At 39.1% G+C, this 13,625-nt stretch overlaps 1 protein-coding gene across 4 annotated transcripts in view; it reads left to right on the forward strand.

Moving 5' to 3' along the window:
* The window catches only part of KIF16B (kinesin family member 16B), a 287,436-nt gene that overhangs the window by 178,438 nt on the left and 95,373 nt on the right, over nt 1–13,625 (forward strand). For all 4 annotated transcript variants that reach the window (XM_059705489.1, XM_059705488.1, XM_059705491.1 and 1 more), the window contains one exon: nt 13,266–13,319. In XM_059705489.1, coding sequence (XP_059561472.1) covers nt 13,266–13,319 — 54 coding nt within the window. The remainder of the gene's footprint in view (nt 1–13,265; nt 13,320–13,625) is intronic.

Raw genomic sequence — 13,625 nt, forward strand, 5'->3', positions numbered from 1 at the left:
ATCCCCAAATTCAAGAAGATTGAAATCATAAAAAGCGTCTTCGCAGACCACGATGGCATAATATTAGAAATAAACTACAATAAAAACAACCCAAAATACTCAAACACCTGGAAGCTGAATAGCATGCTATTAAATATTGATTGGGTTACCAATGAGATCAAAGAAGAAATTAAAAACATCCTGGAAACTAATGACAATGAAAACACAACAATCCAAAACCTATGGGACACATTGAAAGCAGTCCTGAGAGGGAAGTTTATAGCTCTACAGGCCTATCTCAAAAAACAAGAAAAAATGGTAGTAAATCATCTAACTCTACAACTCAAAGAATTAGAAAGAGAGCAACAAGAAAACCCCAGAGTGAGCAGAAGGAAGGAGATAATAAAGATTAGAGCAGAAATAAATGACATAGAGACCAAAAAAACAATACAGAAAATCAATGAAACCAAGAGCTGGTTCTTTGAAAGGATAAACAAGATTGATAAACCTCTAGCCAGACTCACCAAGAAGCAGAGAGAGAGGACCCAAATAAATAAAATCAGAAACGATAGAGGCGAAATAACAACAGACCCCACAGAAATACAAATGATTGTTAAAAAATACTATGGACAGCTTTACTCCAACAAACTAGACAACCTGGAGGAAATGGACAAATTCCTAGAAAAATACAACATTCCAAAACTCAATCAGGAAGAATCTAAAAATCTCAACAGGCCAATAACTATGGAAGAAATTGAAGCAGTCATCAAAAAGCTTCCATCAAACAAAAGCCCAGGACCAGACGGCTTCACAGGGGAGTTTTACCAAACATTCAAGGAAGAACTAAAACCTATCCTCCTCAGACTACTACAAAAAATTCAAGAGGAAGGAACACTTCCAAGCTCATTCTATGAAGCCAGCATCACCCTAATACCAAAACCAGGTAAAGACAACACAATGAAAGAGAATTACAGGCCAATATCCCTCATGAACATAGATGCCAAAATCCTCAACAAAATCTTAGCAAATCGGATCCAGCAGTACATCAGAAAGATCATACACCATGACCAAGTAGGATTTATCCCAGGGATGCAAGGATGGTACAATATCCGCAAATCAATAAACGTGATACATCACATAAACAAATTGAAAGAAAAAAACCACATGGTCATATCAATTGATGCAGAAAAAGCATTTGACAAAATTCAACACCCATTTTTGATAAAAACTCTCAGCAAGGTGGGAGTAGAAGGATCATACCTCAACATAATAAAAGCCATATATGACAGGCCCACAGCCAACATCATACTCAACGGACAAAAACTAACACCATTTCCCCTAAGAACAGGAACAAGACAGGGATGCCCCCTCTCACCACTCCTGTTCAACATAGTACTGGAAGTGTTAGCCATTGCAATTCGGCAAGAAGAAGAAATAAAAGGCATCCAAATTGGAAAAGAGGAAGTAAAACTGTCCTTATTTGCAGACGACATGATATTATACATACAAAACCCTAGAGATTCCATCAAAAAGCTACTAGACTTAATACATGAATTTGGCAATGTAGCAGGATACAAAATTAACCCCAAGAAATCTGAGGCATTTCTATACACCAATAGTGAACTTTCAGAAAGAGAGATTATAAAAACAATCCCGTTTACCATTGCACCAAAAAAATTAAGCTACCTAGGAATAAACTTAACTAAAGAGGTAAAAGACCTCTACTCAGAAAACTACAGGACGTTGAAAAAAGATATAGAGGAAGACATAAACAGATGGAAGAACATACCGTGTTCATGGATTGGTAGAATCAACATCATTAAAATGTCCATACTACCCAAAGCAATCTATAAATTCAACGCACTTCCCATTAAAATACCAACGGCATACTTCAGAGATCTAGAACGAACTCTCCAAAAATTCATCTGGAATAAAAAAAGACCCCGAATAGCTGCAGCAATCCTGAAAAAGAACAAAGTAGGTGGGATCTCAATACCAGATATCAAGTTGTATTACAAAGCCACTGTTCTCAAAACTGCCTGGTACTGGCACAAGAATAGGCATATAGATCAATGGAATAGAATAGAGACCCCAGAAATCGGCCCGAACCAATATGCTCAATTAATATTTGACAAAGGAGGCAAGAACATACAATGGAGCCAAGATAGTCTCTTCAATAAATGGTGCTGGGAAAATTGGACAGATATATGCAAGAAAATGAAACTAGACCACCAACTTACACCATACACAAAAATAAACTCAAAATGGATAAAGGACTTAAATGTACGACGGGAAACCATAAAAATTCTAGAAGAATCCAAAGGCAACAAAATCTCAGACATATGCCGAAGCAATTTCTTCACTGATACAGCTCCTAGGGCACTTGAAACTAAAGAAAAAATGAACAAATGGGACTACATCAAAATAAAAAGCTTCTGTACAGCAAAAGAAACCATCAACAAAACAACGAGAAAACCCACTGTGTGGGAAAACATATTTGCCAATGACATATCTGATAAGGGCCTAATCTCCAAAATTTATAGGGAACTCATACAACTTAACAAAAGAAAGATAAACAATCCAATCAAAAAATGGGCAAAGGACCTAAATAGACACCTTTCAAAAGAGGACATCCAGAAAGCCAAGAGACATATGAAAACATGCTCAAAGTCACTAATCATCCGAGAGATGCAAATCAAAACAGCAATGAGGTACCATCTCACACCTGTCAGACTGGCTATCATCAACAAATCAACAAACGACAAGTGCTGGAGAGGATGTGGAGAAAAAGGAACACTTGTGCACTGCTGGTGGGAATGCAGACTGGTGCAGCCACTATGGAAGACAGTATGGAGTTTCCTTAAAAAACTGAAAATGGAACTCCCATTTGACCCTGTGATCCCACTTCTAGGAATATATCCCAAGAAACCAGAAACACCAATCAGAAAGGATATATGCACCCCTATGTTCATAGCAGCACAATTCACCATAGCTAAGATCTGGAAACAGCCTAAGTGCCCATCAGTAGATGAATGGATTAGAAAACTGTGGTACATCTACACGATGGAATACTATGCTGCTGTAAAAAGGAAGGAACTCTTACCATTTGCAACGGCATGGATGGAACTGGAGAGCATTATGCTAAGTGAAATAAGCCAGTCAATAAAGGAAAAATACCACATGATCTCACTCATTCATGGACAATAGAGACCATTATAAACTTTTGAACAATAATAGATACAGAGGCAGAGCTGCCTCAAACAGATTGTCAAACTGCAGCGGGAAGGCCGGGGAGGGTTGGGGGGCAGGAGGTAGGGGGGTAAGAGATCAACTAAAGGACTTGTATGCATGCATATAAGCATAACCAATGGACATAAGACACTGGGGGATAGGGGAGGCTAGGGGACTGTCTAGGGCGGGGGGATAAAATGGATACATATGTAATACCCTTTGTAATACTTTAAGCAATAAAAATAAAAAATAAAAAAAAAGAACTGTCTAGAAGCTGCCGATAAACTTAGTAAGGCCCTCGAACAGACTGGTGAGACCGCCAATAAATGTAGTGAGATCCTCAAGAAATCTAATGAGACCCTCGATGTTGTGATAAAGAACCAACTAGAAATTAAGCATACACTGACTGAAATAAAGAATATTATACAGACACCCAACAGCAGACCAGAGGAGCGCAAGAATCAAGTCAAAGATTCAAAATGCGAAGAAGCAAAAAACACCCAACTGGAAAAGCAAAATGAAAAAAGAATCCGAAAATATGAAGATAGTGTAAGGAGCCTCTGGGACAGCTTCAAGCGCACCAACATCAGAATTATAGGGGTGCCAGAAGATGAGAGAGAGCAAGATATTGAAAACCTATTTAAAGAAATAATGACAGAAAACTTCCCCCACATGGTGAAGAAATAGACCTACAGGTCCAGGAAGCGCAGAGAACCCCAAACAAAAGGAATCCAAAGAGGACCACACCAAGACACATCATAATTAAAATGCCAAGAGCAAAAGACAAAGAGAGAATCTTAAAAGCAGCAAGAGAAAGAAACCCAGTTACCTACAAGGGAATACCCATAAGACTGTCAGCTGCTTTCTCAACAGAAACTTTGCAGGCCAGAAGGGAATGGCAAGAAATATTCAAAGTGATGAATACCAAGAACCTACAACCAAGATTACTTTATCCAGCAAAGCTATCATTCAGAATTGAAGGTCAGATAAAGAGCTTCACAGATAAGGAAAAGCTAAAGGAGTTCATCACCACCAAAGCAGTATTATATGAAATGCTGAAAGGTATCCTTTAAGAAGAGGAAGAAGAAAAAAAAGGTAAAGATACAAATTATGAACAACAAATATGCATCTATCAACAAGTGAATCTAAGAATCAAGTGAATAAATAATCTGGTGATCATAATAGAATCAGGGACATAGAAAGGGAATGGACTGACTATTCTTGGGGGGGAAAGGGGTGTGAGAGATGCGGAAAGAGACTGGACAAAAATCATGCACCTATGGATGAGGACAGTGGGTGGGGAGTGAGGGCGGAGGGTGGGGCGTGAGCTGGGAGGAGGGGAGTTATGGGGGGGGGGGAAAGAGGAACAAATGTACTAATCTGAACAATAAAGATTTAATTAAAAAAATTAAAAAAATAAACTAACCTCTTCTTGGGCTTCGCAGTCTAGATCCCACCACACTGTTCTGTCACAATCACCTTCCATGTACATTTCCAACAGTATGAGATTGCTTATATAAATCATGGGGCATCCATATTATAAACTACATGATATTAAACTGTGTTGTAGAATAACAATTAATGATTTGGGGATTTTTTCAAGATATATGTGAAGAGAAAAAAGTTACAAAAAAAGACTCTGTCCTAGTCTCTCATCCATGTGTGTATGTGTATGGCTATGAAGACTTAAGGCTGTATACCGTGAGTGCTATAAGAGCATTCATGGTGAGGGGCTTACCTCTTTTTTCTGCATTTACTACTGTTAATTACTTTCATCTTGAGAGAGTGGGAAGTACGAAAAGTTGTTATTTCTTAAGGCAAAGAGAGTTCTGCATTGGTTGACACCATCTCCTCATCCAAGTATTCTTTGGCGGTGTAACGGGAATCTGGCTCTGAGCCTCATGTCACTGACTTCAGATCATTATCCATAGCAGTCATTGGTTGAACACCTACTATGTGCTTGCCCTCAGCCCTCAGGATATACAGTCAAGTAAGGCAGGTCTCTGTCCTTAAGGAGACCTGGTGGACAGGGCTCTATCTGCATTCTGTGACCTGTAGGATCCCAGGTGGTCTTGGCCCTGGCTCCCTCTTGGGTCAAAATTGTTCTCATACCATCACTCTCTACTGGTTCCACCTGCTCTTGCCATGCTGGTCTTGTTGTGTTCCCAGTGTGCCATACACATTGTCTCCCAGTCATTGGCCTGGCTTCTCCCCCACGTTGGCACCAAATACATATATCCCTTGCTCTCTGCACTCTCTCGCCTGGATTCATTATTTTCCACAGCACTTACCACAAACCATACTGTTCCCCTAACTAGAATGAGAGATTCATGACACCAGTGTCTAGGACAGTGCCTGGCACATTGGTTGTCTGTTGAACAAAATAATAATGGATGTGGGCACCGCTCACTGGTTCCCGTGCCTTTTGTAGAAAACTACAGAGGAAGGAAAGGTAACCCAGGAAGGTTAGTTACCCTTGGACATTCTGCCCAGTCTAACTTCTATTTCTTATTACTTCCCTTATTTATTCAAAGCAATACCCCAACAAGGCTCTCTACTGCTTCTTTTGCTTGTATAATCTGTCTTTCTTATCCTATTTTTTTCTACTAAATCCCCCACTTTCCACACTATGCCTATTACTATTCTGTTTATCTGTTAAGGCCCATCTCAGACATTAGCTTTTCTGGGAGGCCTCTTTTGCTCCCTGCAGCCAAGAATGCTGTCTCCCCACCCCATATCCTGTTGAAAATGCTTGCATGGCTGAATGAGTGTCAGTAAAATTGCCTGTGCTGCACTGTTCTGGTTTGTTCAGCAGGGAGAAGTACAGCTTGGAATGATGAATTAGCTCTAACTTTTAGGATGCCCTTTCTGGGATAAAAGTTACCATGGTGTGGTTGAGGAAGAGGTAAGGTGGGAGGTAAGAGTCAAGGTTAGGATGGAAGAGGAGTAGGAGAATGTGGGCTTTACTCTTGGCTCTTCTAAAGAGGAGGTCCTCCTGGACCATGCACCTCTCTCTCAAACTCTTGGGGCCTCTGTCTCCTGTCCTGTAAAGTTAAGGGGGGCCAGAAGCAAGGTGTACGGCTGTGTGCTGCGTTCAGTGCATGCTCTTTTGAGTTTTCATGTAGTTATCAAGCACCTGTGATGCTTGATCAGGGCTGTCCTGCGTTTAACATGTGGTCCTGGCCATCTTTATTAGAGTAAGTCATACCACTGTTAGGAGAAATAAGCTGAAGAGAAAGTCACTTAAAATGCTCAAATTTTACTATTTTTCAAAGAACTTTTATTTCTTTGAGCACTTTCATTTGTAATCCAAAAGGCTTAAGACTGGCTCCTGGAAAGTCTTTAGTGAGTCCTTTCTAGACCAGGGATTTGGAAGTTTATGAGAAAGCCAACCCCAGAGTACTATGGGTAGTTATGTTATAAACTGATTTTTACCTAAGTGGGGCTTAACTTTACAACCTCTAGGTTAGTTTGCATTGTGAGACCACATTTTGATATATACACCTTGATTTCGGTTGTACATAAGTCACTTCACCGTAGGATAACCTGATGTGTTACACCGTGATTTGGGGGAGGGGATAAAAGGAGGCAGGGAGTGAGTGGAATAGCATTTCTAACCCTCTCCACAAAGCAGCTAGCTATTCTTAGCTTTCTAGTGAAAGTTTTCATGAGAGCGGATGATCATGGCAAGATAGCAAGGCCTTTCCCTGAAGAGTTGGAGCCTTGATGAATGGCCAGTTCTTTCATGTTTCCCTGTGCCTACCTTGGGATGGTAACTGGCTTCTTCTCAATCTTTAAAGAACATTTATGATGTCAAGGTTCTCAAGGTCAGGACCTGAGCAAACTCTAGCATTCAAATCCAAACTTTCTCTTTAGTCTTTAAGATTTCCCTTGGGATTTGCTCATTCATAAGGAGAATTGAGACTGACTGGAAGTTTCTCAGGGTGGTAGGGTGGTGAGAAGGTCAGTCATTCTGGTCTAAACTATTACAGAATCCACTGTGGTCAAAACTGAATCCCTGAGGAAGGATGAGGGAGAGGTGAACCATCTTATCCTGAGATCCAGCCTTTTCTTGCTTCTTTCCATCTATCCCTGATCAGGATCTGAACTGGAACCTCACCCAACATTCCAGGAAAGAGTCTGGAGTTCTTTGAAAATGACCTATACTTGATCAGACCAGCTCAGTACATAATGAAATGTGGGGCCTCTTGTTCACATATTAAAAATTTCAAGGTGACAACAGTAGAGCTTCAAGTGAATATAGGGCCCAGTGCAACCTCATGGATTATACATGCATGAAGGCATTCTTATATTTTATTATAACCTGAATCTGGTAGGAAAAATCCAGGCCTACCCACTGACTGGAATTCTATCCTTACCTGTTCACATTCCTACTGAAGATATCCAGGTGAGGGACTGCCTGACTTTCAGCTCGCCTCCATTGCAGGGTAAGAGCTCCTTTTCAGGCACAGTGTGGCCTGGAGCTCAGCTTCCATTCCAGTCTGTAGCTGCCAGTGAAAGTGTTGGCTGGACTTAAGGAGCCATTTTCCTCCTTTTAGATTAGAAAGTAAAATGACTTCAGAAGTATAAAAGTAATTACCAATGGGTTTTGTTTTCTTTTGTTTTACTCTTATTTTTAAGTAAATGGGAGTCATTATTTATCAAAGACATACTGCTTTCAGTAGTAGAAAGCAATCAAGCCTTTTTCCTATTTAGAAACAGGTCATGAAAATGAAGTCATGCTACTTCATTAAGAATTAAAATTGGAATCTCTCTCTGATTTCTTTTTAAATATTTAAAAAATTTTTCAATTTCAGTTGACATACAATTTTATATTACTTTCAAGGGTACAACATAGTTCTGATTTCTTGACTCAGAACTTTATATTTCAATAGATGGTATTCTTTAGGAGGAGTCAGAGCTGTGGCTCATACAACTGAGTGTGACAGCCGCCTCTGATTCAATACTTTTCCCTTCCCCACCCCAATCATGTGATCTAAAGGGAAATCTCCCAGAGACTCCTGGGTCTTCCCTGCTACTCTGAGGCCACCCTTCCTCTGACCCATAGTGCACTCCTGATCCGTTCACTTCTAGCATCTGCCTCTCCCACTCTTTGCCTCTCCTTAGAGTTGTCATCTATTTGTCTTCTAGGAATTTCCTTCTAGCTTCCCCATCTTTCTAAATCCTGACAGTATATCTCTCTTTTTTAAAATTTATCATTATTGTTGAAAGTATTACAGATCTTACCCCCCCACCACCATTAACCCCCGCCACCCTACTCCCTCCCCTCCCCAGGCCTTCCCTGTACTATGACTGCATGTGGATAACTCATCCTGAGAATTTTTTTGATTTCTTACCTTTACCCTTAGCCTTGCTTTGTCCCCACTTACTTACCTATTTAATTAAGTCCTCATCCCCAGCACTTTAGCCATCCTTTTCCTAAACGCTCAATGGTCCTTTGCTTCTCCCACTTGGCAGAGTCCCATCTGGAACCATCAATCTGTTTTTTGTCCTGAAACTGGTCCATTCACTTGTTATAAATAATCTCCATGTTATTTTTCAAAATGCTGACACGCCGAGCTCAAAAGGTTCGCCATCACTGAAAGCCAACCACTCTTCCTCCTCACTCTTAGCAGAGGACCTTACTTCTGACCTCACAGAGAATACAGAAGTCCTAAGAGAACAACACCTTCAAATCTCATGTCTGCTATAGATTCATCTTTTACTCCTTCTTTATTGTTCCAATGGCTGAACTGCCCTTTTGCCTTTGTCAGGCTAGCTTCCTCTACTTATACTATGGACCCTATAGGATTCAGGGCTAATACTTATAACTGCTGATTTCTCAGTTTATACTCTTATTGGATCCTCTATCCTGTAGGGACTAGGGTTATTTTTGAGTCTATTTTCAGATGAGGAAACTGAGCTTAAGAGATGCTGAGAACTTGTTCCATGTCACATTGGAGCCAGGATTTGATCTGGGCTAGAATAATCCTTGCTCTTAGCCATTGGTTCATCCTTTCTACTCATGCCCAATCAGGGTCCCCTGAGATATCTCCAACCTCTCCCCAATTTTTTATCCCCTCTTTCTTTTGGCTTGTTTATACAGTCATTTAAATATACGTAAGTCTCTTAGATATTAAAATGAGCTCCCATTTTCCTAAAACTACCACCTCCCCTTTATAACTAAAATTTGCAGGAAAGCTCTGTACCTCATCTACATTCTCAGTATCCACTTTACTCCTCAGCCCACTGCATTCTGGCCTCAACTCACAGAGGTTACTTCAAGGTCACTGATGACCTCCATGTTATTAAGTTCAATGAATTCTTCTTGGGCTCCATCTTAATTGACATTTCTGAAGCATTTCATATTACAAATCCCTTTCTTGAAGCACCCCCTTCCCTCTACTTCCCTTGTCTACCTTTTCTTGGTCTTCTCTTTCTGTCTTTAACTGCTCACTCCTACCTCATTTGAAGGCCTGTCCCTTTCTGCCAGTCACTGCAGGGTCTGTAGACTTCCAGACTTCGCACTAAGCTCCATTATTCTCATTCTATACATTTGTCCTGTGTAGCCTCAGCCACTATTGTGGTTTCACTTCTTGTCTAGATACTGGTGAATCCCAAGTCTATCTCCATCCTCGATAAAGACCTGACTGCCAGACCTTTGAATCCCCTGCCTGTTGGATATCTCAATTTGGATGATCTTCTGGAATCATTAGATACAACATGTGTAAACTTGATATTACCTTCATGAAGCTAGGATAGAAAAGAGATTACAATTATGGGCTCTAGAATCAAGAATAGATTCTGCCATTTACTAGCAATATGGACATTGCTCATAGGTAAAATGGGGTAGTGATGGCACCTGTATCACACAAGGCCATTTTGAGAGTTAAATGCAAAGTACCTAAAAGCAGGTATAGACTAAGTCTTCAGTGGATATTAGCATCAGTGGATATTAAATACTACCCTCACCTTCACCACCATGAGTGCTAGCACTAGTACAGCTACCACTGCTTCTTGCTCCCCACCCCCCAGATGGTTTTACCCCCAGTTATCCTCCCTATCTCAGCGGATCCTAACAATGAGAGGCTATTGTTATGGGCCTAATATGCGCAGATGCTCTACAGGTATTTTTCATGTATTATCTCATTTGATCCTGGATACAATCCTTGGAGGTAAGATTTGTTATTTTCTTTAACTTCTGTGAAAATTAAGTATTCAGAGTTAATTTTAATTCATTTAATAGTCTCAAAATCACTAGAATTTGTAACCTGGCCAGAGACCTGAAACTCATCTTTGACTCTTTCTTTCTCATCACAAACCCCCAAAATGCAACCAGTTATCAAGTTCTATCAATTCAACCTACTGAATATCAGAGAATGTCCTCATTTCTTTATCCTAGTTATCCTAGGTCCTGCCTCCATCATCTCTTATTTATATGACTACAAAAGCTTCCTATTTGTTTCTTCATTTCTCATATTGTTCCCCTCCTTCCTGTTCTCTACAGAACACAAAGTTTATCTGTTTTTCAACAACTCTATTCCAAGACACTTTTCTACCATCATCACAGGGTCAAGTTCAAAGTCCTAAATATAACTTCAAGGCACTTCACTGTCTTGCTTCTGTTGTTCTATTGAGCTTTATATCTTGCCATTTCTCCCACAGCAAGCCAAGAAGATTTGGTTATATTGTGATTCTCTTGAGTTTCTGTACATTGCCTGAAGAAAAATGGTGTAGTTTAGATATAGGTTTCCTCAGGTAGCTTGCCTTGATTCTACAAACTTACCAATTCTGAGATTAGTACCCTTCTCTGTTATATCACTGTGTTCCTCCTCATTCCTTACTTGTGACACATGTTTTCATTTGACTATTACAGACTGGGAGCCCTTTGGGTGCAGTGACAACATTTCCCTTACAGACTGCTGAATCCCCTGTGCCTAGCACAGTGCCTGACATTGTGCTCATTAAAAATAACAGATGCTCAGGGTGTCATTTTCAAGAATTGAAGATATTAAAACTCACATTTTATGACCTGAGACCATGCAGCTCATTAGCAACGATTGTAGTAGTTGGCTTTAGTACCAAACGTGGATCCAAGTGCTCCCTCTGATATTTACCTGCTCTGAACCTCACTTTCCTGTTCTATAAAATAGTGCCAATCTGCTGGGGTTGGGAGGACAAAGAGGGGCATTGCATACTGAGTGTCCAGCCCATTGCCTGCACATTGTAAACATCTCAGGGGATAGGTTTTCCTTCGAACTTGGGGCACCCAACTTTCAGAATAGCACTTGGCTTATGACCATGCACTTGTGACATTGTCAGAGCAGTGTCTATGGACAGTCACACTGAGCTATTCACAGAAAATAAAAATAGAAAAATAGAAAATAAAGACAATTTCATTGGGGAAATTCTCTGATTTTGAAAATGTTTTATCCAGAGATTCTTTTTGATTTCATAAGTATCTCTAGAAAGACTAAACAATCCCAAAGTCTAAAAATAACAACTAGGAAACATCCCCAAGGTTCATTTATTGTTATAGGAAAGAGAGTGGTCATATATTAACTTGAATGAAGTTAATACCCACTTAGTGTAATGATTTAAGTGTTACACTTGGAAACTGGCAAAAATCATATATGTATGATTAATTTCTCATGGATGACAATGCCTGTAATCTACAGACTATTTTTATTTGGTAGGAGGATAAATATAATCCTAAATGACAAGTTTCAGTGAAGGACTTAATACTTTTATTGTACATCGCAAATTTAAACATTGCTTATAAAATTAATTAATTGAGGATATTTTGGAACCAGGCTGTCTTCTGTTCAAGTCCTGGCTCCAGCACACCTTATCTTTATGACCTTGGACAAGTCCATTCACATATCCAAGCTTTGGTTCCTGATCCTATTTGCTATTTTAAGGATTTATTAGGGAGACAGGGTAAGCTCACTTGTGAAACATTCAGGACAAGGTCCATCAGACATCTTATTCTCAATATTGGAGCACATTAAATCAATACCAGAGCTATTTGAAATATTTGTTAGCTCAATGTAAAGATAACTGGTCAATTTGCACTTGCACATTATCCCAGGAAAGTAATCCATGGTGAATTTTTCCATAGTTCAACTTTTTAGAATATCTGCCAACTACCAAAACAGGAAAATATGTGAATTACAGTTCATGCTGTTTAATAGAAATAATGAAATCTTGCACTAATTAAATCTAGTACTTAAGGAAAAAGTCAACTTTTGTTATCAATATTTTAGTGATTTTTTTTTCAAAATTCCCAATGGCTTAGGCCTCCTTTATTTTGCTACCACTGTGGGGAACCTGTTCATGATCTATCTAGCCGCATGTAACTCCTAGTTAAGGAGGATCTTGACAAACCTCCTGCAGTATAACTATCTGTACAGTAGGAAATATAAATTTGACTACTGCTTACAATTATTACTTACACTCAGTTATTATTAGTGCTCTAATTATCATGGGAAGTATACAAACTATTACAGAGCTAATGTTTGCTTCAAAAATTATTGGCAAATGTGATATTTATAAAAAAGATGTTTAAATTTGTTCATGGCTGTTGGCTTTTGTACCTCACTGCTTTTCTCCTGATATTTTCCTCAGTTGTTTTCTTAATTGATGTCTGTGCTCTCTCTCTCTCTACTTCCCTGGCAGTCTTTTCCCTTTAAAAGGACCCATCTGTCTAAGGTAGAGATTCTCCATTTTTATATACTTATCAGTGACTAAGCTGCATGGAATAGACATGCTTATCATTTAGAAGTCCTTAACTCTGCTTTTTCAGTACTGTGGAGTTTGTTTATTTTTCTTTAAGATACTTTTTTTTTTTTAGTCTGAATTCAAGCTCCAAATAAAGTATGTTTAATTTCTAATTATAGTCATAGAATTAAGTTTACTTTTTAAACTTGCTAATCCATAGTAATGAAAAATCATACTCAAATAACTGATGTTCTTTGTAATAGGTAAATGTACAAAGGGTAAGAGAGAGAAAAGCTCTTTTAGAAAAGTGACTAATTTTCATTTGATTTTATTAGACTCGAATTTGAGCGGCAGCAGCGTGAAGAACTTGAAAAGTTGGAAAGCAAAAGGTAAGCAACATGGGTTACTGTTTTAACACTACTGTAGTTGTGGATTTGTGTGTTAATGTCCTAGACCAATTTCATCTATGTCTATTTCAATACCTCACTCTATCTCTGTTATTTACATGTCTAATGACTATAGGCCATTTTCTTTAGCTGGTTACGTCATATTTCAATTTTTTAAATAATTCATCTTCAAATACTTCTGAGGAAGGAGAAATAGAGCCAGTAGGCAAATTGAGTACACTCATTATTTATGCCAAATACATACTTGTTTAAATTTAACTCGAAAATATATCTTCCTTAAAATATCAG

This window comes from Myotis daubentonii, chromosome 8 (assembly GCF_963259705.1).
Source record: "Myotis daubentonii chromosome 8, mMyoDau2.1, whole genome shotgun sequence".
NCBI classification, from domain to species: Eukaryota; Metazoa; Chordata; class Mammalia; order Chiroptera; family Vespertilionidae; genus Myotis; species Myotis daubentonii.